The sequence below is a fragment of the Sardina pilchardus genome, chromosome 14 (assembly GCF_963854185.1).
Source record: "Sardina pilchardus chromosome 14, fSarPil1.1, whole genome shotgun sequence".
Classification (NCBI taxonomy): Eukaryota; Metazoa; Chordata; class Actinopteri; order Clupeiformes; family Clupeidae; genus Sardina; species Sardina pilchardus.
The window spans coordinates 7,234,451-7,260,444 of NC_085007.1; the positions used below are offsets into that span (position 1 = coordinate 7,234,451).

General features: G+C 45.3%; 2 protein-coding genes across 2 annotated transcripts in view; both read right to left on the minus strand.

The window, feature by feature from the left end:
- Positions 1 to 15,673: 15,673 nt before the first annotated feature.
- On the minus strand, positions 15,674 to 18,476 carry sprn2 (shadow of prion protein 2). The gene is made up of 2 exons (XM_062553614.1): positions 18,341 to 18,476; positions 15,674 to 16,584 (listed from the first exon to the last, which is right to left on the minus strand). The coding sequence occupies exon 2, from the start codon at positions 16,580 to 16,582 to the stop codon at positions 16,109 to 16,111; it is 474 nt and encodes a 157-aa protein (XP_062409598.1). The 5' UTR covers positions 16,583 to 16,584; positions 18,341 to 18,476; the 3' UTR covers positions 15,674 to 16,108.
- Positions 18,477 to 24,002: 5,526 nt separating this feature from the next.
- rassf2b (Ras association domain family member 2b) overlaps positions 24,003 to 25,994 on the minus strand; it is a 7,051-nt gene continuing 5,059 nt past the window's right edge. Inside the window, exon 10 of the mRNA XM_062553615.1 lies at positions 24,003 to 25,589. Within this exon, the coding sequence (XP_062409599.1) occupies positions 25,520 to 25,589 (70 nt within the window). The 3' untranslated portion in view covers positions 24,003 to 25,519. The remainder of the gene's footprint in view (positions 25,590 to 25,994) is intronic.

Here is a 25,994-nt window from a genome sequence, read left to right on the forward strand (position 1 = left end):
AAATCAGGTAAGTGCAGTGTTATAAAATTATTGTTGTGCTGCCATCAGAGTGCCAACAATGTTCATAAAACATTTCTCTAGTGTTGATCAGTGGAGAGAGTAGCACTTCTGTGTATCCTACCGTTTTGATATGTCTTAGGCTACCTCTCTGTGGTGAGAGCCAACAAACAAGCAAGGAGAAGAAGGTCTGCAATACTGATGGTCTTTAATCTCGTTCTTCAGCAGGAATTCAGAGTGATTAGACCAATATGCCTAGAGAAACTAACAATATTGTAGCCCACAGTTGTCTTTTCTTATGAAGGCGTATGCAACCATGGTTAATGGATCAAAAAGGTGTCATTATTGGCAAGACTTGGGTTTGCAACTAAGTGAAATGTGAAATTAAGTAAATGTAACTGTGCTACACTGACAATTGATAATCCCATAATGACCACTGTATGACAGTTACCTTACAAATGACACTAAACATTAAACAAAATACTTTCAATTTAATGATTAAAATGTCTGAACTTTAATATCAAGGAAAAACAACAAGTGCACATTCTCTCAGAATGACCCCAGGGGACAATATTGCTAACTGAATGGCAACACTATTCTATCTATTGTCCGTCTCCTCTTTGGAGATGTGGATCTGAAGAACGACTTCTGTCAATGCCCTTGTGGACACACTTGAAGTGGACTGTGATGGAGGCTGGGGGAGAGACTGGAGGTTGTCATCATTCAGTATTGGTTATCCACCTCCTACAGGGTTGTTGCAGAAGCCTTCGATGTTCCCAAGACCACTGTGCATGACGTTGTGCCAGTCCTAGAGATAGAGGTTACATCTTTTACCATCTTAGACACTTTCTTATAAACACTCATTTAAAATCAAATATTAGTAAGGAGAAAATTATTTTCTGCCATTACCATTTTATTTTCCATCGTTAGGCTATACCAGAGCCCTAGACATTCTCTGGTTATACCCAAATCCGGCTATGATATCACTTATCAAAGAGCAGTAGGCTTAAACTGGGAACTGTTTTGAACCAGGTGCTCATTTCTCAGTAGATACCAAAGCAACTTAGCTATCAAAGATTTTCACATTACACTTTTGTAAATTAAACTTATTTTTTAAAAGTACGAATAGAGTTCTGTCAGTTATAACTGACAGAACACTTAGGAGATAAGGGCCGTTCACACCAAGAACGATAACCATAACGATAACTAGGCTATAAATAAACATTGCTCTCGTTAATGTGAATGACGACGTTACCTACTGTAGAGGCTAGAAAATCGTCATGCTACTTAACGACTTAGCAAGCTAACAGGTTTCTACCATTCATTTCCATTGAGCGCCAGTTAGTTTACGTTAGCTTTGGTTAAGTTGGGCTATTTATTCACTTGCACATACACAAATACAGCTCTACAGTAATAAAACTTCCACAATAACAGAAGCCACGAAACATTCCATACCAAAACACCCAACTAATACTCACATTTGTGCTCTTCCTCTCCGGTTTTTGCCATACTTGTCCCTTCGCTGTCCGCCATTGTTACTGAAATTTTCTGAAGCTGGAAACAATCGCTATGCATTATGGGATGCAGTATCCCATCAGTATAACATCCGGGAAACTTTTGTGTACTGGTAATATTACATTTTCCAAACACTGCATACTATTTGCTACTTCACGTCATTATCAGTATGTGACTAGTATTTAGCACGCAGTTTCGAACACAGCCACTGTCTCCGTCCGTCAACGGATCACGGAGGTTGGATCTGCCGTATGTGTATTTGCATACACGTGATCCGATTGGCTGACGGATCCGTCGCTGCCTGAAAAGTTGAACATTTCTCAACTTTCTTGACGGAAGCAACGGAGCTGAAGCGACGGACGGACCCACAATGCATTTCGAGTCCGCCCCATGCAAAGTGAATGAGATGCGTTGACGGACGGAGACAGTGTGAATGCGGGGTCATAGTATGCTCGTTGGTGGTCGTCCTCTGGGTTGGCCACAGGTGTGAACAGGTATGGCCGGAGAGGATACCCACTGCCGCCGAGGAGTCGCCACTCACCCCTGGACACATGCCTCTCGACCAGTGACAGACTGAGCACAAAGGAGTCGTGTGAGCTGTCAGGGCATCTGACAACGTCGAAAATGGTCACCCACCAGCTGGCAATTGATGGCGGTGTAGCCCTTCTTGCAGATAATGTGACCATCATCGTGACACAGAGGCCTTGGACAAGCCATGCCCATCACCGACGACCTTCAGAAAACTCCTTGTGGCATAGAACCTGAGGGCGGCCAGGAGTTGTGTTTGCGCTGAGAGGGCAAAGTTCCTCCTGGTTGCGTGCCTCAGATAGCCTGGCAAGCCAAACTACACAGAAATGTATAGTCTGGGGTCGGACCATTCACAGGGTTGAAGCCTGTGGGTGGGATGAACAGTTGTCTTTCAAACTGCCTCTGCACGTAATAGGCCAGCATTTGTGACCAATCGTAGCCGGTCGGCAAAACGGCAACAGTGCTGCCAAGTTTCAGAAAATTGCAAGCGACAGTGAGATGCGTTCGTCAAACACTTTTTTGGCTGTCTGTCACACTCAAAGCGTGACACTTGGCAGCTCCGATAGAGATAGAGCGTTCTGATTGGCTAGGCTGAACTCGAGCCTGGCGCAGGCTTGTCCTCAATGGTGCGACCCTAGACCATCCCGCTAGGCAAAAATATTTTTGGCCGCTAGGGTGCGTCTAGATTTCTAGGCCACGCCTCAGATCCTCAGTGATGCTTTCATGAAGTTGCCAGAGGGCTTCCCTCGGCAGACCTTGGGGGGATTCTATATATATTTAATTATTGTTTTGTAAGTGAATAGGCCTTTACTCTATCTATACAATAAAATGGGAGGGTCCTTTATTTTGAAACGGGTTATGTTAAGTTTCGGTTTTGGTATGGCCACGGCGGGATGGCATGGCATGGCAGTGCTCAAAGAAACGGAAAAGAAAAGGATAGTTTAGGGACTCGTGTGTGGCTATTAACTCTTACCATGCTCTTAAGGTGTTACGGTATTGTTTACTGTAAAAGAAAACAAAGTAAATGAAAATTAAACTAGTAGGCCACTCATCAATGCGGGGATCCTTATTACACCCTCTGCATCAACAATCTGCCCTGAGACGGTGAACATCAGCTAGCTTCATGGTGAGTAGAAAGGGATTATGTTTACAAACCCGCTGTGGTTTAGTTACCAGCTAGTAAACACATTATTATCGATCTGTTATATCATCGGAGTCATGGTTTACGGTATAAAGGCTATCATCGGAGTGCTAGTTTATGTGGAGTTTGACGTGAGTGTGTTTCCAGTGTGTTAACGTGAAGCCTTTGGTTGGATCGTTTGGTATCTAGCTTGGTTATGCCGTGTCAGTCTCAGTTTTGTTGAACGCTATATGGCATAAGATCTACGTTAGGCTTTATTTATGCATACGTAAATATGTATGAGTTTGTTTATTTGACAACAACGTTACATCCAGCCCTTTGCCTACAGTAGTAGTCATGTTGGCAGCTAAACATCTCTGTCCTCTGCCTGACGTGTGCGTTTCAGCGCCCTGTCTCTGCGGCAGATAGCATCGGTGGTGGTGTTATTTCCCGATGGTCTGTCTGTTTGGCCTGTGCTGTAGTCTGAGAAGTCAAACACTGAGGGAATTGCCTCAGGTTTTAATCTGTCTGTTTTAACCCTCATTAATGACCCTGTATTGTCAAACGAACAGTTTTCTATATAATCTGTGCTTAAAAAATGTTCGCTACAGACTCTAAAACCAGGGGCTGTCGGAGGGCTAGCCAGTTTTAAGGCAGCTAGCCATGCATTTAAAGCTGGTTTCCTCATCAAAGGAAGCCTGTGAAAATGTATTCTCACCCCAGCTGCCTTAGCCCTATACATCTCGTTACTGCAGCCAGGGGCAATACAGTAGGAACCCCCCCTAGACCTGTTGGTTTCATCAGCCATGTCACCTAGCCTCAGAGTAATAGCCTCAGAATTACCATAGGCTAGTTAGCCACGGTCTAGCTTACCATGCCAGTGACGTAGCTGGTTGTTAAAATCCAACATGGCGGCGCCCATGGCCCAATCCCAATGTCCGGACTCACGAACTCACGGACTTTGGTGCGCATTTTTGCGAAATTCGTAAGGGTTTAGGGCTGTCCCAATGTCGAATTACAACGGGCGGGAGGGTTTGAGTACACACTTACCGAGCCCTTTCCGTGTGTCTGCATCGGTGCAGACTTAACCTAAGGGAATTACCCACAGTTCAAAGTGTTGTGACGTTTACCGCGGAGATCATAGAAAAATCCGGAAATGAAGGTAAACAACAGCACGCACGACACACGTGCATGGTGCAAATGTTAGCAACGTCTTTGTTAGTAAACATCGCTAAGGTACATGTGATCTCGTGAAGTGCTGTCCCAATCCCAAAATACCTATCTGAGCCCATGTAGCCTCACACACTCACTCACTTAGCACCTGAAATCAATTAAGTCTATGAGTCCTTAGTTCTTTAGGGCTGACATTGGGATTGGGCCCATGTAACAACAACACCACTTTCACCGTATCATTTTAGCCCTTTTAACAAATCCAGCCATTTTAATCATTGTGCCAATGAGAAGAAATACAATACATCTGTTATATCACATTTACTTCAAATTTCAGTTCAGTGCATCTTTAAACGAGCGCGCTTCGTTAGCCTCATCCATCTTTCGCATTCTCTATGGTTGTGCAACATGATCTCACACCCAACTCGTCGAACGAGGACGCCAGGGGGGTATTTCACAAAACCAAGATAGGGGATTTAGACAGGCTTACTGGGTTATCCTGGATGAACATAGCCTTGACTTGGTTTCACAGAAGAGATCACATATAAGTTACCATGGGAATTAATACTTGGAAGCTATTCTGCTCCCGACCAGGCTAACAGCCAAGCTAAGTTAATTCTAATGGTAATTACATTATCTGATTGGTTCTGCTAGCTGTCATTCAAATCAGACCTCCATGCGATTTTTTCAAAGAGCTGTATTCCATTTATATATTATTTGCTACTTGCATTTACTCGCAAAACACAGCAGAATGTCTGCCTAATACCATATGGATGTCACTTAAATTATGGTGGCCTTATAATTAATAACATACTCGTTGTTTGCTTATTTTTTGACGGACGTTTGATGAATAGTCTACTGTAGTAGTTGATTGGAAGCGGAGGGGACATTTTTCAAAGGTGTTTTCAACTAATTTGGCTTTTAAGACAAATTTAGATATATATAGTCATACTGTGTGCATCTTTGCGGTGGCAAAGCGCTTTCTTAATGACGTTGCGCGCCGAGACAAGGAAGCTCTCACACGTGGGTGCACACGTACATTTGCATTCACTTGGTCTGCCACACCTACTCCCGCTTTGTAACAGAAATAATCATGATTCCCATCCAAAAAAAGTACAACTTTACCTCGTTGTTAGTCTATATCAAAAGCGGTTGTTCGTTTTGTGTGCAAGTGTGACCAACTGTACATACAGTATTGGGTATTGGCTCTAGAAAAGTGCACGACTACGCCACTTGGGGCCTTTCACACCAAGATATGTTGTAAACCCATGTATGTTTGCTAAGACACACAGATAAGAGCAGTAAGGACAGAGACGTGATTCCAGTACAAAAATAAAGATTTATTGTTACAAAAGTCACTAAAAAGGGCAGTTGGTACGTATTAAGTCAGGCACCGGAGTGCGCACCCACTGGGCAAGCAGCAAGGGGGGGAATGGTAATGGCTGCCACCAGGGATATCGCTGTATGGGGGAGTAGCTGGGGAGAGATAGCTAGTTAGCTGGTGGGGGGCAGTTACCTGTCCTGGGAGAAGCGTGAGGCAGTCACAACACTCGTGCTCTTGGTTCCGGTGCCTATTCACACAGACACATACACACACACACACACGCATAGGCACAACTACTGCAATAATGTGATCACAGCAAATGGTGAGGTGCACGTTACCACTACAAAAATACTGTGAGCAGTGCGCGAAGAGGAGGACTCAGATCCGGCGACCTGCCCCGTGAGCAGCTTCACTATTACTCTGGAAGAGAGACAGGGTAGAATAGGAAGGTTAGCACTCAGGACTAACAGACAATGGAGCAAGCTGAATATGGGGTTCTCACACTAGTAGCAATACTGGGGCAGCCAGTACCATTATGCCCTATCGCCGTGGAGGGAAGAGGGGAAACTGAAGGCTATAAGTCAAAGCCAAGTCAAATAATACAAAATTAAACCAACTCAAGAAAACAAAACAAACAACATGGGCAAAAGCTACTTGACAATAAAATTACACTAGGCAAAACAGCAGTGGCAACTGGTTCTGAAGACACACAAAACAGTCAGTCAGCCATACATGATAAATACACAACCAGCATATAGCAGTTTCAATCGCCAGGACTTAAGTCATGCACAGTAAACATTATTGCACTTTACCTCGGTGTATTATAAACCCAAACACAATCTGGCAAGGGGACCCCTGGTTCACGTCACACCAAGCCTGCTTAACACAGCTGCACACAAGCATAAGTCAGACAGTATTTACATCATGAACAAGAACATGACTCACATGGTTTTACTCAATGCTAAAGAGGCAATCTTCCCATGTAGCTAAAAATACATACAAGTGGCAGAGTTTACAAACAAATATTGTTCCCACTAACGAGAGTTACACAGATCAATTTACCTTTGTTGGCTAGGTTACCTTGGGCAACAGTGCAGTACGTTCGTTGAGCGTCTTTCACCCGAGACCTACGTTACAATATGGCTATTAAGAGTACACACAAACTCATGACCAAGGTAGGCTAGCGTTAATCCAAAAAGTAATAAAACATTGTGCAAATACCTTCAGTAGCAGATCAGTCGCTACTCGGAAGCGTCTGGCGACAGTAGGACACCTGTTGCCCACAGTTTAACATTAGGCAAACGAATAAACAGTTGTATGATAACGTAGCGGATGAGGCAATGACACATACCTTTTACGGATAACACCAGGAACAAAGCGTATGAAGCGGCTGCAGAGTTTTGCGAAAACCAGGGATCTCTGTGGGCCTACCGGTCAGTCTACCACTTTATAGAAAGTGGTACTGCCGCTAATGAATGACTAGCCACTTAGAAGCTAACTGGAGGGTGTGACGAAAGGGAGAAGAGCTACGGTGGCAGCAGGGGGACAAACGTAATACCGCAGTGAGTCTGCTGGTTACATTCTTCCCCCCCATTTCTTATCGGCGTCCCGCAGATAAAAGTAAAAGAGACCCAAAAACCCCCAGAAAGGAAATCCCCAACCAACTTGTTACACTTTAACACCAAGGGCGAAAAACTACAGTTACCATACTGTTAGAGCCACTCACCCGGGGGTCTGTAGCCCCAGCTGCCCTACTCACCACGGACACTGGAAGACGATGAGGGTTCACATGTGTTCCAGCTGTGGCGCGATCAGTCCTCCGTGGTGCTACTGCACTGGTGCCCGGGTCAGCTGCAATGGGGGCAACTTCAGGCTGAGCAGGCGGAGCAGGCAATGCAGGTGGATCAGGTGGGACTGCCTCCACTTGGGGCCTGGCTGATTCAGAGTATCCAGGACCAGGGACAACTGGCAGCTGGACAGGCTGTGCCGGGCCTACAGGGGGGCGAACAAGGACCCACTGGCCATGGTCATGGTCTTCTGTAGGTCTACTCACAGCGGCCTGAGGTTCCAGTGGTCTGCAGGGAGGCCCCGTGTCTGGGTCAGGGTGAGCCGGCTTCAACATGGTCTGATGTACTTGTCGAATCTTGCTAAGATCATGCACAGGAGCAACGGAATACACTACTCCACCAGGGCCTGGTGCGCGGACAATTTGGTGTACGGTGGGACTCCAAGCATCCTGGATTTTCGTGCGCCCTCTCACGTTGTAGTTTCTCAGGTAGACAAGCTGGCCTTCTGTCAGGGGGTCACTCTGGGCCCGGTTGTCGTGCCGTTCTTTCCTCCTTAAGGCAGCGGCCTGCAGGCGTTCCCTGGCACCATGGAAGGCTGTGTCAAGACGCCGTTGGTGTTCTCGCACCCATTCAGTCACTCGCCCATCTTCTGGTTCCTGCACCCTGCCTAAAAGAAAATCCACAGGTAACTGGGGTTCTTGACCAAACATCAAGTAGTACGGTGACTCACCCGTGGACTGATGAATAGTTGTATTGTAGCAAAACACCAGCTGGGGCAGGTAGTCAGGCCAGTGGCTCTTCTGTTCCACCGGAAGGGAGCGCAGCAGGTCATGCATGGTGCGGTTAAACCGCTCGCACTGGCCATTGCCTTGAGGGTGGTAAGGCGTTGTTCGGGTCTTCTGCACTCCATACAGACTGCACAGCTGGTAGACTATAGCATTCTCAAAGCTGCGGCCTTGGTCCGAATGGAGACGAGCAGGGACACCAAATCGAAAGAACCACTCCCGGACAAGCACGCTGGCCACGGTGGTTGCCTTCTGGTCTCGGGTGGGCACTGCCTGTGTGAACTTAGAAAAGACGTCAGTCATAATCAAAACCTGTTCCCTACCATCTGTCGCAGGCTCCAAAAAGGTGAAATCCACCGCCAGTATCTGGTTTGGACGGGACGCCAACAGATGTCCCATAGGTGCATGGAGTTTGGGCTGGGAGCTTTTCGCAAGTGTACATCGCACACAGTTCTGACACCACCGTTTAATGTCTTCCCCCATTCCCGGCCAATAGCATCTCTGCCGTACAAGTTCTGTGGTCCGTTCAATGCCCTGATGGCCATGATCATTATGAAGTTGCTGCAGGACTTCATCCTTAAGACACACTGGCAACAGGAGTTGAAGAACTTCCTCACCCCCATCAGGCCGGTACATTCGGCGGTAGATTAGGCCAGTCATTCCCACGATCCGGTCCCACTGCCGCAAAAGCACTCGAGTGGGTCCCGATAATCTTTCCCGAGCAGTGGAGTTTGGTGGCCTCTGGGTTCGCCAGAACGGGAGAAAGGCACCAATGGTAGGGTCTGCCTCTTGCAGCATTCTCAGGTCGTCAGGGGTACGGGAAGGGAAGACAGAGATGGCTGTTTGGGTCACCTGGAGCGGTTCTTGTCTTCGAGCAGCTTGCTGCACAGGCACAGGTATAGCAGTCCCTACTGCATATGACTCCGTGCTTGGTTCTGGAACGGCTACAGGAGTCTGCCTAGACAGGGAATCAGCATTTCGGTTGGTACGGCCAGGCCGATATCGGATGTTGTAATTGAAGGCAGACAGCTCCGCAACCCATCGCTGCTCCGTAGCACCCAGCTTGGCCGTCTCTAGGTGGCTCAATGGATTATTATCCGTCCATACCGTGCAGTGCTGGCCCCACAAGTATTCCCGGAACTTCTCCGCCATCGCCCACTTCATCCCAAGAAATTCCAACTTCATGGAGCTGTAGTTCCTTTCTGCCGGGTTCAGACTGCGGCTGGCATAGGCAATTGGTCGGACCTTGCCCTCCTGCTCCTGGGACAACACCGCTCCAAGACCAGTATGACTGGCATCCACCTCAAGCAGAAACGGGAGATTAAAGTTGGCAAATGCAAGAGTGGGTGCACTCACCAATCTCCCCTTCAGCTCCTGGAAACTGGTCTCGCAAGCATCTGTCCAAGCTCCATCCAGTCGTAGCCCTCGGCCCTTCCGTGATTTAGTGCCAGCCAGCTCAGCAACCAGACGGTGTAATGGGGAAGCTAATTTAGAAAAACCCTCCACAAACCGTCTGTAGTAGCCAGCGAAACCAAGGAAGGACCGCAGGTCTGAGACGTTGGCAGGGTGGGGCCAGTTGGCTACAGCAGACACCTTAGCTGGATCTGTGGATACTCCTTCACGAGAGACAAGGTGACCCAAGTACTGAACTTCCTTCTTGAAGAAGCAGCATTTTTCCAGTTTTGCCTTCAGTCCTTCCTTCTGGAGGCGGTTCAATACTAGGTCTAGTCGGCTTATATGTTCGTCCACACTGGAAGAAAACACAATAATGTCATCCAAGTACAGTAAGAGAGACTGACAGTGTTGAGCCCCGAACATTCTTTCCATCAACCTTTGAAAAGTACCTGGAGCATTACAAAGCCCAAAAGGCATTCGATTAAATTCAAATAGCCCAAAGGGCGTACAGAATGCAGTCTTTGGGCGGTCTTGCTCAGTTACCGGTACCTGGTTGTAGCCGCTAGCCAGATCTAGTGTGGAAAACCACTGGGCTCCAGACAGCGCATCCAAGGACTCCTCGATGCGGGGTAGGGGGAAGGCATCCTTTCGGGTCTTGCTGTTAAGCTGCCTATAATCGACACACATGCGCAGGCTACCATCCTTCTTTCTCACCAGGACGATGGGAGAGGCATAGGGGCTACAGCTTTCCCGGATGACTTGGCCATCTAATAGTTGTCGCAAATGGGCCTTAACTGCCTCATAATCGGAGGGGGGAAGACGCCTATACCTCTGCCTAATAGGCTTGTCGTCGAGCAAAGGGATGTCATGTGAGATAAGCGTAGTACAACCAAGATCACCTTCAAAAGCAGAGAAAACTGACTCATGCTTGAGCAAAAATGCTCTTACTCTGTCTTGCTCGGACTCGGACAGCACTGATAAGTCAATGGCCTCTATCTGCTGTTTTACAGGGCTAATCTGCCCAGTATGGGCCTGAACAGTGACAGTAACCGTATCGACCTCTGCAGGAAGTTCCGAAATCCCTGCTGGGAGACCCTCAACAGTGGCCTGGACCAACAAACCTATTGTGCTGCGGGGGTAAAGCGTAGCGTGAGAGACCCCTACATTGACAACAGGGACAAAGGTGGTGCCTCGCTCTACAGAAATCAGGGCAGGTGAAACGAGGAGACCCTCAGGTAAGGAACTGCTATCTGGCTCTAGCAAAACAGAGGTATTACAAAAGTGGGGGGAGCAGGTAGCAGCAATCAACTTAACAGTGCCTCCGGGTATGTGAATGGGTCTGCGGCCTCTGACTTTAGCAACACCTGTATTACCTCGAGGAGACCTGAGCTGAACTTGGTGGCAATGTTGTAATGCATGCCGCCATGGAGGTGATGCATGAACCACCGGTGGGAGATCAAACAATGAGGGACCATGCTGACCAAAAAGCTCATCATAACACTCACGAATTACATTCATCCCTAGCACGCCAGGCACTGCAGGGGAAGAAGACTGACCTGGGGGATCCTTTACCACTAGCCAACCACGCTGAGGAATTACCTTACCCAGTACTTCAACTGTGAACTCGGCATAACCTGTGTAGGGTATGTCCAGGCCATTTGCAGCACGAAGCTGTAGCCAGTGACATTGTTGGAGCTTATCTCTGAAATTTTGCAAAAAGAAACCTTCCACCATTGTGGATACCATGGACCCCGTGTCTAGAAGGCAGTTAACGACTACTCCTCCTACTCTAACAGCTACCTTAGGGCACTGTGCAACAAGGGAGGTTACCGTATAACTTGCTGGGTTCTCAACCTGGGAGCCGTTCAGGTCCCCTCCCAACGTGTGGCTCTGCACGCTGGAGGGAGCTAGTTTTCCGCCACCTGGGAAGCAGAAACGGCGTTAGCCTGAGCTTGGGACGGGGTAGCAGGGTTCTGTCTGGAGACAACTCGCTCGTTGTCACACTCTCTGGCATAGTGACCAGGTTTCTGGCATCGCCTACAGATAACAGGGGAGGGATGACTGGGCCTTGCCTGGCGCGCTCCCCCCTGTAGGGTGGACAATGCGCTAGTTAACTGATTAATCTGTTCTTGCTGCTTTAACAACATGGTGCGCAACTCTGCCATATCTGAGCTAGCAGTATTGACAGGGGGGGTGGGGTAGCTGGGCTGGGGCTTTGAACATTGCATGGCACAGAGGGAGGGAACAGAATAGCTTCTACCTCGGGTGAAATCATTGGGCCTACCTTCGCGCTCCCACCGGATGGCTGCGGCACGCACCTCCAACATAGACAGCCCTGGAGTCTGCCGCACAAGCTTCTTCAGTTCTCTGCGGAGGTCAGAATCAAGAACATGTTCTGAAAACTGGTCACGCAGCAGCTGATCAGATTGGGGCACTGACTCAGGGGAAATTTGTTTAATTTTGTCCATTAAGGAGAAGAGGGCATGAGAAAACTCTTGCAACGACTCACCATCTAGTTGTTTTCTAGAAAAGAAGTTCTCCTGTAAGGCAACATATGATTTCGAGCACCCGTAAAGTTCTCTGAGATAAGTTACAATTTTCTCTGGGTCTTCTCGGTCCGCCCTGGGCCTATATTTGATCTCATCCTTAGCCTCCCCATCCAAGTGGTCAAACATAAAATAGGCTTTATCAAGTGACCCCAGGCGTCTAGCACGCACACAAGCATCCACCTCTTCCAACCATTCATCCAAACCAATAGCCCCCCCACCCCTGAAAACAGGACACTTCCGTTCCCGAGGAAGATACACCAGTCGTTCTAAAGGAGCAGGATTAACAGGGTTATTATCAGGGTTAGCAGGTTGTAGCAGGCGCTCCTTGTCTGCTTGAAGCTGGCGAACCTGCTCTCTCAGTTGCTCCAGCTCTTCAGCCATAGCTGAAACAAAAACAATGTCCAAGTTACTTCTGAACGGGTGCGGGGCTGCGAAGGCCGTTCCGTTGACTCTTCTAGGTCCCACGATGTGCCAGCTGCTGTTTTGCCTTTAATACCTATGCAGCTTATTGCCCTTCAAAATAAAGAAACCACAAAAAAAAATAAAGAAATAAATGAAATTCACGTCTCTGTTTACAATCCTGCCGACTACGCCACTTTGTGACCAACTGTACATACAGTATTGGGTATTGGCTCTAGAAAAGTGCACGACTACGCCACTTGGGGCCTTTCACACCAAGATATGTTGTAAACCCATGTATGTTTGCTAAGACACACAGATAAGAGCAGTAAGGACAGAGACGTGATTCCAGTACAAAAATAAAGATTTATTGTTACAAAAGTCACTAAAAAGGGCAGTTGGTACGTATTAAGTCAGGCACCGGAGTGCGCACCCACTGGGCAAGCAGCAAGGGGGGGAATGGTAATGGCTGCCACCAGGGATATCGCTGTATGGGGGAGTAGCTGGGGAGAGATAGCTAGTTAGCTGGTGGGGGGCAGTTACCTGTCCTGGGAGAAGCGTGAGGCAGTCACAACACTCGTGCTCTTGGTTCCGGTGCCTATTCACACAGACACATACACACACACACACACGCATAGGCACAACTACTGCAATAATGTGATCACAGCAAATGGTGAGGTGCACGTTACCACTACAAAAATACTGTGAGCAGTGCGCGAAGAGGAGGACTCAGATCCGGCGACCTGCCCCGTGAGCAGCTTCACTATTACTCTGGAAGAGAGACAGGGTAGAATAGGAAGGTTAGCACTCAGGACTAACAGACAATGGAGCAAGCTGAATATGGGGTTCTCACACTAGTAGCAATACTGGGGCAGCCAGTACCATTATGCCCTATCGCCGTGGAGGGAAGAGGGGAAACTGAAGGCTATAAGTCAAAGCCAAGTCAAATAATACAAAATTAAACCAACTCAAGAAAACAAAACAAACAACATGGGCAAAAGCTACTTGACAATAAAATTACACTAGGCAAAACAGCAGTGGCAACTGGTTCTGAAGACACACAAAACAGTCAGTCAGCCATACATGATAAATACACAACCAGCATATAGCAGTTTCAATCGCCAGGACTTAAGTCATGCACAGTAAACATTATTGCACTTTACCTCGGTGTATTATAAACCCAAACACAATCTGGCAAGGGGACCCCTGGTTCACGTCACACCAAGCCTGCTTAACACAGCTGCACACAAGCATAAGTCAGACAGTATTTACATCATGAACAAGAACATGACTCACATGGTTTTACTCAATGCTAAAGAGGCAATCTTCCCATGTAGCTAAAAATACATACAAGTGGCAGAGTTTACAAACAAATATTGTTCCCACTAACGAGAGTTACACAGATCAATTTACCTTTGTTGGCTAGGTTACCTTGGGCAACAGTGCAGTACGTTCGTTGAGCGTCTTTCACCCGAGACCTACGTTACAATATGGCTATTAAGAGTACACACAAACTCATGACCAAGGTAGGCTAGCGTTAATCCAAAAAGTAATAAAACATTGTGCAAATACCTTCAGTAGCAGATCAGTCGCTACTCGGAAGCGTCTGGCGACAGTAGGACACCTGTTGCCCACAGTTTAACATTAGGCAAACGAATAAACAGTTGTATGATAACGTAGCGGATGAGGCAATGACACATACCTTTTACGGATAACACCAGGAACAAAGCGTATGAAGCGGCTGCAGAGTTTTGCGAAAACCAGGGATCTCTGTGGGCCTACCGGTCAGTCTACCACTTTATAGAAAGTGGTACTGCCGCTAATGAATGACTAGCCACTTAGAAGCTAACTGGAGGGTGTGACGAAAGGGAGAAGAGCTACGGTGGCAGCAGGGGGACAAACGTAATACCGCAGTGAGTCTGCTGGTTACACAAGGTGCTATTTTGTGCGTCTTTTTTTTATTCCAACCGTGAGTTATTTGGGGGAGAAACGAGAACGCGCACACATACCAAATACCTTACACCTGGCTTGACCTAGCCGCCTCAACTCATCTGCGCTCAGCATTAGTGAAACGTATTTAGCATGTTTACTTTGACCAGGCTTGGTCAACCGCGTGTGTCGTCACTTATCTTGGATCTACTTACTCTGGTTTTGTGAAATACGCCCCTGGTCCAGCCCCTTGGCGTCAATATCGGAAGCCGAAGGTGAGCTAAGGCGGGCTCAAGGACTCCGTACACAGATAGAGCGTTCTGATTGGACTGACTGACTTGGTGTCGAACGCAGGCTTGGCCTTAACGGTGCAACCCGAGACCATCCCGCTAGGCAAAAATACGTTGTGCCGCTAGGGTGCGTCTAGATTTCTAGGCTAGAGTTCCACTGCTCATGCTCCAGGAACAAACATGCTGCCTATCGCTATAGCAACACCAGCAACACAGAACATATTGAGCCCTTGCGTGGAGCTTTGCTCTGTTGCCAGGAGACCACTGCGTTCAGGGAGGGAGTGCCACAAGTAGGTTAGTAGAGATAATCAGATCTGAGAGGCTTTCTGTGCTGGGAGGATATCAGTGGCACACGAGTCAGATCCACAAAGACTGACTGGACTGAATGAAAACAATACATTTATACACATTGACTAGACAGCATACAACTGTCTCCATGAACACACAAAATATAATGTAGCTTACTTTACAGTTTCAAAAAACAGACAACAGTTAGAGCATTTCACATTTTATTAGGCTATTATGAACAGCGCATTACCCATACATTTAATCCCAAGGAATCATTATAATACAAACAGTTTCATACAACTTTTACAAAAATATTTTAATGATATAGATCTTGGATTGGTTATGGTTTTCATGAGATATGATAGAGGCTAAATAGCTTTAGGGGAGCGCCGTAATCTTTGAAAAAATAATGTAATTGAAAAGTGTATCAATTGACCCGGCGCTCTAGTAATATTTTTCTGAATATTTTACTCATAAAGTGAAGCAAATATACAGGTTATGTTATGTTTCCAGAGTAATGTTTCCGAGATTCAGCATAATATACAGTATATTTGATCTGTATTGCTGTAGAATATAGGCTATTTTTTATATAAAGGCTGGTTTGCTTTAACCTTGCACACATTACACATATTTAACAGTTTTAGTCAGAAGCCCTCAAAAGTGGTGTACACATTCAGTCTTTAAAACATAATTAGATATTCTAATCACATAACATGTAATATTCTTCCTCTGTCTGATATCAGTGAAAACAGGGGTAGTGATTCACACACTGCACTGCTATTCACACACTCTTTTCAATAGCTCTCATCTGGTTTGGCCTGGGATGTCTCCGGGGTACTTCTAGAATGATTCCGGAATGGTTCTGAAAGCGACCACGTCTGCCCTGGACCCATCTGCCGTTTGGGCCGAACCCTTCTGGGTGGTTCCGGACCCCCGTGACTGACTGGATCAGGAGAACGGTCGTGGTGCGCGGGGCGTTAGGCATCAGCCGTCCAGCTAGTGTCCAGAAACCCCATGAAGTGAAGCGTGCCGCTACACGACGCCGGCCCACTGTGCCAGAACCAGTGGTACCAGCGGCACCAGGACGGTCAGCACCGAGGCCACGGGTCCACCGGCAGCTGCCCCTTTGTGGTACCGGTAGCTGGACTGGTTAAACCCAGGGCCTTCTTGGTAGTACCCTCTCCGGTCCTCCCCGTAGCCGTTTCCGTAGCCGTGGCCTTGCCCGTGCCCGTAGCCGTGCCCGTAGCGGTTCTTGCCCAGCGAGCCGAGTCCGTACCCGATGGCTGCCCCGCCGATCGCCCCGGCGGCGGCCGCGCCTGCCATCTTCAGCCCCTGCTTGGACGAGCCACCGCTCTGGGAGGAGGGCACCTTGCTGCCCATGCCCACGCCTTTGCCCCGGCCCCGGAAGCCGCCGCCGCCTCCGCGCTTGCCCTGGACGCTGGGGCAGAGAGTGGCGGTCAGCAGCAGGCAGGCCCACAGGAGGGGCAGTTTACTCCGGCCCAGCATGTCTGGATAGCACAGGGGGCAAGAGAAGGAGGGGGTGTTCATTAACACAACAACCATCAATGCTGGTGTGTGTGTGTGTGTGCGTGCGCAGAAGCGCAACTAATACTACAACAATGTTCAAAGGGGTATGTTAGTTTATGTGTATGTATGTGTGTGTGATGTGGCAGTGAAAGTGGGTGGGAAGATATCAGGCCCTTTGATATCCAGTAACCAGGTTGGGCTCACAATGGACATTCAGAAAACTCATTTTAGAAACTATTTCAAGAGATAAAACATAAATAAATAGTGAATTTGAAATGCATTTAGATTCGTTTGTTTGTGTGTGTGTGTGTGTGTGTGTGTGTTTGTTTTTGGGGGCGGGGGGGCAGATTTAGTCCCCCAATGCTGTCTCTATGGCTACACCTATCAAAGTGTTCTGCTCAAAGTGTTTGTGTGTGTGTGTGTTTTGCGTTTTGTGTGATTCTGTGATCTTAAACAACACATGTATTCATGAGGGCATGGCACCACTATGGTTCTGCGGCCATCAAAGGATGCATTTACACAGTGAGATGCTCCCTACCGACACTCTGCTTTGGTGCAAGTACTAGGGAGGGAGGTGTTCAAAGACTGTGTAATCTTTGATATCAGCTATGTAGGCATTAATGTAACCCTGTGTTTTACTGCCCCCTAAATTACTAACTACCTACCTAGTAAATAGTGCAGTATTGTATATTGTATACCACTGGTAATGTAAAGGAAAAATACAGCGAAACTACATAAATACTCAAATACCAAAACTACTGTAAAACACTAGGAAAAGCTATTAACTCAACTAAGGGCCAAGTAGTTGTGAACAGTTTAAGCTGCTAATGACTCAAGACATTAATATTTCACGTCTAGTTTCTCTGTAATTATACCCTCATGTTTTCTGTGGTAATTACCCAACAATAATAATGGCAACAATTATAATTTACTATAACTGTTATATACTGTTATTTACTGTAATTCATAGGCACATTCTTATTAATTAGAGGACTGTTAACCTGCATTCAGTCACATACCCACAAGCATTAAATCAACTGAAAGCATCAGTTTGACTCTGGGGTGTTTGTAGTCCTGTTCACACAGGGGCACACCTGATGCTCTCTCAGGCTGGGAGAATATTCTGCCAGGCTGTTTGTTTAGAAGCGCAGTGAGCTGACAATGCAACCCAACACTGGAAAGAGCCCGAACGCTCGCTCAATCAGACAATTACAGTGCACTTATCGGCCCGGTGTCCATTCAGAGCCAATCACCCGCTCCAGTGCACACCGCTGCATAAAGTACATGGGCTGGGAGAAAATAGATAACAACCAAAATATATCATATAAACTAAGATGAAATAATAATAATAAAAAATAATCACAGCAAGAGGCCTCTTGAATGAATTGGTGACATGATTAAATGACTATTTTGAAAATAAAGTCATGCTTCAAAAACTTGTATATGCTTTAGCTATGATAATTAGAAGTATTCAATGTCTGAATCAGTGAAAATCAATATTATTTTCATAGAAATGTTGTGCATAGGACTTGAGTTCACTGTTAATCAAAAGAACCATACTGTAAATCAACAGATCCACAGAGATACAAAAATGATGGATATTGATAAACTGTTTCAATGATGCACTTTCTGACGCAGACTATAGCTTTAAAAAGAGACCAAACAAGTGAATCAATGAAAAACGGGAAGATAAATGACATTAGAGACTGTCTGTGGTAATAAAATAAACATCCTTACCCAACTGTAGTCTCCGCTCTGTTCCTGTGAGTGAACGCTCTGTTCTCTCTCTCTCCTTCTCTCTCTCTCTCTCTCTGTGTGTGTGTGTGTGTGTTGAAGAGTGAGTGAGAGGAGGAGAGTGAATGTTTTTTTCCCCACTGTTGCTTCAGATCTTACTCTAATCTCATTCTCATCGAGCTACATTGTAATGTCCAACCCCTTGCTGTCAGTCATCTCACAGCAACCAATCATAGGCTCAGCCCCGCCTCCTTGGCACCCAGGCTTTGGAATTGGTTAAAAGCCACTTTCTTTTGAATAGCAACTGCTCAAAGTTGGATGTGAGTTCACAGACGTATGCTTTGACCCATGTGCCCAATTTTATACCAATAATTTATACATAAATGAGGTATTAGAATCCTTGGACCAAGCCCAAGTTCAGCATACCCTATGACGCCAATTTCTGCCATGATGGATTTTCCGCCATATTGGATTTTTATCAAAAGTGAAACATATGTTGTCACAAATTTTGTCCAATCCACACCAAACTTGCCATACTTAATCTTCAGACGAAACCTCACAAAAGTTACCTCCTTGCGTATTCGTTTTTGAAAGTGTTTGCCTGTCAGCCAATAGAAATTGACAGTGATGCCGCCAAACAGGAACTGAGCTCATATCTCAGCAACCCTCTCATGTATCAAAACCAAACTTAGTACACCGACTTCAGACCCCATTGGGAGGATGCTCATGAAATGTGGTGACCTTTGACCTCTAGGGGGTGCTGCAATTGGCAAAAATGCATTTTGGCCTGTAACTGTTGATGTATTTGAAATGAAAACTTTCAAGTGGTGTCTTCCAATCACCTATAAAAAGGATGGGGCTGAGGTTTGAGATGAAGCGCAGCTGGTAATGAGTAAATGACCATTAAAAAAAACTAGGTACTGTAGGTCTAACCACAACACTCAAGCAGTCAGTAATGATAAAATCTAATGATTCTGATAAACACTAATGCTGCCTGAAGATACATATATTAATGGATTAGGATACATTATTAAAACAACACTTGAGTACTTTTCACCTGTCGCAAGCACGCTATTTGTTTATCCAGCAAATAACAATGTCCACAGACAAGGGAGAGTATGTTGCATGATTTTACAAAAGTAAGATATTGTGACATCATCACAACAAATCAAATTAGAAGTTTCTTATGTCTCATTCCATCAAACTACAGATCCGCCACCTGATCTGGTAAACGTATATAGTGCGGTTATAGCTGATAGAGGGCCACGACGATAAGGTAGAGGTGCCATTCACTCTGTTACAAGTTAATAACCACTGGAATTATGGACACATTATTTTAAGGTACAATAAAGTCTTTATTGTGGCTATAATGGACCAGGAAAGCACCCAGTATGCCAGATGGTCAGCCCAGCCCTAAGATAAGATACATACATGGTTACATAAGATACTGAAAGTGAAATGAGTTCCTGTAGCTCTACTGTAGGCTACTAAAATGTTAGGTAGTATGCAGGGAGGACATATTTACAGGGTTCCCAGGGGTCATGGAATTTCTGTCTAGGCTCTTCCAGGCATGGAAAGTCAGAGAATTTGACATTTTACAAATCTACAAATCTAATCAAAAATACATTCATACAATATGTAAGGATCTAAATTCCCAGGCTGATGACATTCCTTTCAATCATATATGGACTCTTGATTAGCTACTAAGTGTGGGCCTATTGTGGACCTCCTGTCACATGTTTGTCCAAAGTCCTCAGAAGTCAACTTGGACCAGGAAATGTAACCAAATGTATTGTCATGTCTTGATTAATTTACTCAAGTGGTTTCACTACAACAATGGTCTCAGTTTCACCTACAGTACTCATCATGTGATCTCCATTCATGTAAACCCCTATCACTGTGTGAACCAATCACAAACTTTGTAGCCTATATAAGGGTAGACAACCCATCATTCATGGAGTCTCTATTAGCTATGGGCTCCCACACTTAGGTGTGTAGTCATCTTCCTCTGAGCTGGTAAAGTATGTTTCATTCTCTGTCTGTTTTTGTATCTTAGCCTAGTATTTCTTGAACCTGTTTAAGTAACTTTCACACTTTGCATTTAGATGTACTTCTGTAATGTGTTGGATGATTAGCTTGTACCTGTCCAATAAATGTGTTATGCTGATCCGCGTAGCCACTATGTACTTATGCGGCTGTGTCCGGTCCCAGGTAACGTGCTAGCGTAATGGATGGCTAGGGTTTAACTACCGCCGCCGTAGGAGTTAACCACTGGAAAGGGCAAGCTGTCTTTGAAATTGACTGTAATATTATGAAGCGGTGGGTCGCTTTGTTTACGGGGTCTGCATCGAGTAATCGCATCCTAGCACAGCCAGAACCCTCTGTGCATAGCATGTGGTTGTGGGTCAGCACGTATGACAGTATAGTGATCCGAGTCAGCGGGGCAGCCCCTGAATCCTTTCTGGAACTAGTAACAATGATTGCGTCGGGAACCGCCCGAATATAACCGGCAGTGGAGGAGAATAGGACCCTCAGCATATTCCTGACGATACGGGGTCGGTAAGAATGACTGGTGGCAATACACAGTAAATAGTAATGATCAGGCGCTTATGGCTCACATAAGCCTGATCCCGGATAATACACAATGTTACTTTCGAAGGCACCACCAGGCTCACCAGCCTGACCCCTGAGAATAATGTTACTTTGAACTAAACCTTTTTCGTATTTGGCGGAGTCAGCTTTATTAGGATTCAACAGGGGTTATAATCAATTAATGTCTCAAACAGCGCGCGGCTGCTTCACGGATTTTCCTTCGACCATTTCCTGTTCCCTCATTGGTCCAGAGAAGTGACGTCACAATTTAATTCCAGGCATTGGTGTTTCATTGACAATCATTAGCTTTTATCGTTACTGTGTGCTTGAGTGGTTGTGCCCTACTTTGTTTTCTCAATGGCCACTTATTCATTATTCATTTCCAGCTCTAAAAGAGTAATTGATTTTAGAACGCTTTGACTGCTCTGAAAGCTTTGGTTGGTTAAGTAATTTCAATGTACCATTCATTATACAGTAGGTGACATTTCACTCAGAGTGGGAATTCTGTAGCGTTTTTACAGCAACAGGCAAGAAAGTTTCCCTACATTTAATTTGATTCTAATTTGATTACATTGAATCTGATTCTACATCATTGCCAATCTAACATGATCTACCTGCATCAACGTAATTGGGCAATACGTTTCTTGGAAAACACTGTTTCTACGGGCACTGCACTAGTAAGAATAAAGTATCAAAGTAATGGTCTGACATTAGATTTCTTTTTTTTTTAAATGGACGATTCTTTCTTTTTTTCTAACCACAAACTGACTCATTTTTGGGTCCTGACCCACCAGATAAGAAACACTGTTATAGATTACAGTTAGGCCTCACACAATCTGGGTAATTTAGCTATTGACACAGTAGCCTAATTGTTTGGTGCTGTTACCAATTTGGCATTGTTTGGGTTAAATGTATTGAATAATATGAAATTGCCTATACTTTGAATTCTAGCAGAGCCCTTTTCACAAATGTTTGTAGTACGCGAATATGGAGATTATGTGCTCCCTGGTCACCTCGATCACCAGTGAGTCACAAAGCTTTCCGGAAGCAGGAAATGAGACATTGGCCTATTGAGTAGGCCTACACTCCCATGATCCCCAGCATCATAAACCGGCCCATGGAGTGACCCTCCATCAGCACAATCACCTGCATGGAAGAGCCCATGAGTTACCTGTTGTTCCCTGTTGGATGTTGCCTGCTGACTGTATTACTGTAGGATCGGAATGCAGAGGGAGAGTCACATTCTAATAAATCGCATCAAAACAACTCCATATCTTTTTACAACTTGCTGCTAGCTTTGACGTTTGGTTCCGGTATGGTGTGTGGGCCAGCACTATCTAACAAGCACTGCACGGCTACTTGTGTAAGGAATAATATACAGTAATACATATAGGGAAAAAAAGAGATCTTCAGCAGGGGATCTTCGCAAATTACTAACACAAATTACTTACTAGCTATCAAGATGGACAAACCCATGAAACACAATTTAAAATGCTACCTTGGTATAGTACTAAGATAATGTCATGGTTTTCAGGGTACCAGTCAATGCCTCTTATTGTTGAATCTTGATAATCTTGCTACAGTATCCCGTGGAGTGTCTTCCTGATTCCCTCCAACACAGCACACCTGTATGGAACAGCCCGTGAGTTACCTGCGGACGCCATTGTTGGATTCTTTTTTTCTGAATTTATTAGGATCAAAGTGCAGAGGGAAAGTCTCATTGTGATAAATCACATCAAAACAGCTCCATATATCTTTACAACTTGCTATTTTGACTTCTGAGTTCGTCATGGCGTGTGCGTCAGCACTATCTGAATGAAAAGTAGTCATTTGACTAATTAACTATTTGACTAATTCTGGCATATTTACATGGGTGTATTTTTTTTATACAACAATGTTCATAAATATGCATGGTCCCTACCAAATAAACCAATGAAATAAATCAAATCTAACAAGCACTGCACAGGTAATTATGGGGCACTGACCAGAATTATGCTGGTTGTGACAGTTTTTAGTCGAAATACAATGAATACAGTAGAAGATTGGAAAACAGTTTGAATGGTTCTTATTCTCCATTCTCTGACATGACCAATTCAATTAATAGTGTGTATGGTATATTATAGTGTTAATTATATCACACTATTGTGTTTGAAAATGCATGATGTTCATTGGCGCAATCTCCATAGTGTCCCATCTCTGGACATCAAAAGGCACACTCCCTGATCCGCTACCCAACAGTGGGTACCTGAAAGGCGCTAAAACTACACATTATTTAAATTACAGTGCATGCAAATGGGGAAAGAGTATGACAGTTCAGCATTCTGTGGACAGAAGCTGTCTCTGTGTGTAATGTCAAACAGACAGTCAGTTGCCATGACAACTCCTGCTCAACTGCTTGGCCCTCTCATTGCTGTATATTTTTAGTTGGTGATACTGGTCTACATTGCTGGTTTAACTGACCATCTTACACCAACAATGTGAAGCTTGGCAGGCTGGTCACCAGCATGACCATCTTACACCAGCTGGATCTGACACGACACGACAGCTTCCTCAGGTGGTCACGCCAGCATGTCCACCTGGTGGCCTAACCAGCTACGCCAGCAAAGAGCAGCTTAAACCAGCTACCAGCATAAGCTGTTTTCTTTTCAGCAGGGCTGTCATTGCAAAAACTATATCATGGAGCATCTGTTATTTGGTTTCTTTGTGGCGTGAAGCTGATTTTGTGTGTGTGTGTGTGTGTGTGTGTGTGTGTGTGTGAGCGCACGTCAGGTTGAATGAAATCAGCCTGCGGCATCAGCACCCTGTTGCCTACTCAGAGTTGTTATGGCAACTGGGGATCCATGGAGATGGTTCGGTGACCTAGAGTGACCTGAGTCAGCTCATGAACATTTCATAGCACACACAAACAAACCTCCTCTCCCAGCGTGTGTGCGTGCATGAGCGCGCGCACACACACACACACACACACACCCAACCCAAACACATTGCCTCTCCCAGCGCGTGTGCACCACACACACCCACACACCCAAACATGTAATTTCTCACTGCATGAAAACAACTGAGTCGATACATATTAGAGAAAAATAGAAGTTTATGCATCTCTTACCAGGAAAAAATGTGAGCAGACATTCAAACTGAAGATAATGAACCTACATACATTTCAATTGTGAACATTCAACTGCTTGCAGAAGAGACCAGTACTGCATTTAATACAACAATTAGTCCTGCTGAGCGCAAGGGTACTGTACATCTTATAGGGCACTTCCTGTACTCCCGTTGAAAGGTTTTCATAAACGCACAAATATTGAGTCAGATTAGGTCTAACAGGGAGGCTACAGCAGGCGCGACTGAAGCGATCTGTTAACACAGCACCTACTGCCACCATACGTGGACTGTATAATATATATATAGTTTTATGACATTGCCGTTATTAAGTTTATTCATTTATTTATTGCCTTTTTCTTTTCTTCTTTTGTCTTCATTTATACTCTTTTCGATGATCGAAGGTCATCTGTTTTTAACTTTCTGATGACCTGTTTTTATTGTGTGTATCTTGTGTCTGGCTTTTTATTCTTGTTGTGTGTATTTTATAATGTACTGTAAAGCACTTTGAGATTTTATCTGTGAAAAGCGTTATACAAATAAATAAAAAATACTTATATGTCTGGCTACAACAATTAGCTTGCACTGCAATCAATGGAAGTAGCCACACCAGACGTGATAGCGGCATGTATACGTTCAAAAAAAAATTAGACCAGTCTTCTAAAACTATTTTCACGCTCTGTAAACAGAGTGCTTCAGTCACGGACCTGGTGTAGCCTGGTGAGGGGCGTTCCCACTGATCTATAACTAATATAACACTGGATAGACTATCCCATTGTTTCCCCCCCATAGTTCTTTATGTAGATCAGTGAGGATCGAGGCCCGAGGAGCGAGGGAGGACATATAAAAGCCCAAATGAGAGGCACCCCTGGTGTAGCCTGGTGTGAGTGGCTATCATCCTACTGTTTCAACAAAACACTGAGGACATCCCATGATCAAACTTTTCATACATGTGCAAAAACAAAGTGAAAAATAATAATAATAAAAAAACACTCATACATAACCAGGTCAGGTCTTTAGGACCTTCATCAGTGAGTTTGGAAAAATATTATAAAATACACAAACAATTCAGTCATATATGGAGATAAACCAGTTCACATTATGCAAGGAAGAAAGATCTTTGGATCAAAACGGTCTGTTTCAGAGACAAACTCTGATTGTCAACATGGCTTCATTGTGACACTTACATAAAAATGTGATGCTATCTGGGGAAACCCATCACATAGTGAAAAAAAAAAGAAATCCTTCACGCCATGCCCCGTTTCAGACCATCCTAGCAACATCCTGGATACCGTCTCCTAGCAACGTCCTGGATATCAGATTCTTCACCATGCGATGGGCCTTCCCAGATCATCACAAATCTCAATGGTTGCACCTTTGTGCTAATGCTTTTTGTCTTACTCGAGTATTGACAGGAACATTGACAGCAAAGTGCAATTCTAAATGTGTGTGTGTGTGTGTGTGTGTTGCTGATGGGAATAGAACATCTCACACACAGGTGGTGGTTTGGTGTCGAGTCTTCATGTGCTTCTCAATTATACAGCGCATGTACTGGAACCTGAGGAGCAAGTGAGACAAACGAAAGGACTCAACAAACAGTTACAGGGACAGGTACAGGTACACACACACACACACACTCACACACACACATGCACATGTACAGTATGCATGCACACACACACGCACACGTGCACATGTATGTATGCATGCACACACACACACACACACATACACACACAGGCACATACCCCTCCCCCCCACACATACACATGTACAGTATGCATGCACACGCACACGTGCACATGTATGTACCCGTAATTTCCCGACTATTAGCCGCGGCTTATACATTGATTTTGCAAAATTTCTTCAGCTATGAGGTTAATACAGGGGGCCAGTTAATATGGCGTTAATATGGTTTTCTTTCTTTTAACCTCCATAAAACACTGTCCTGCGGCTTATACAC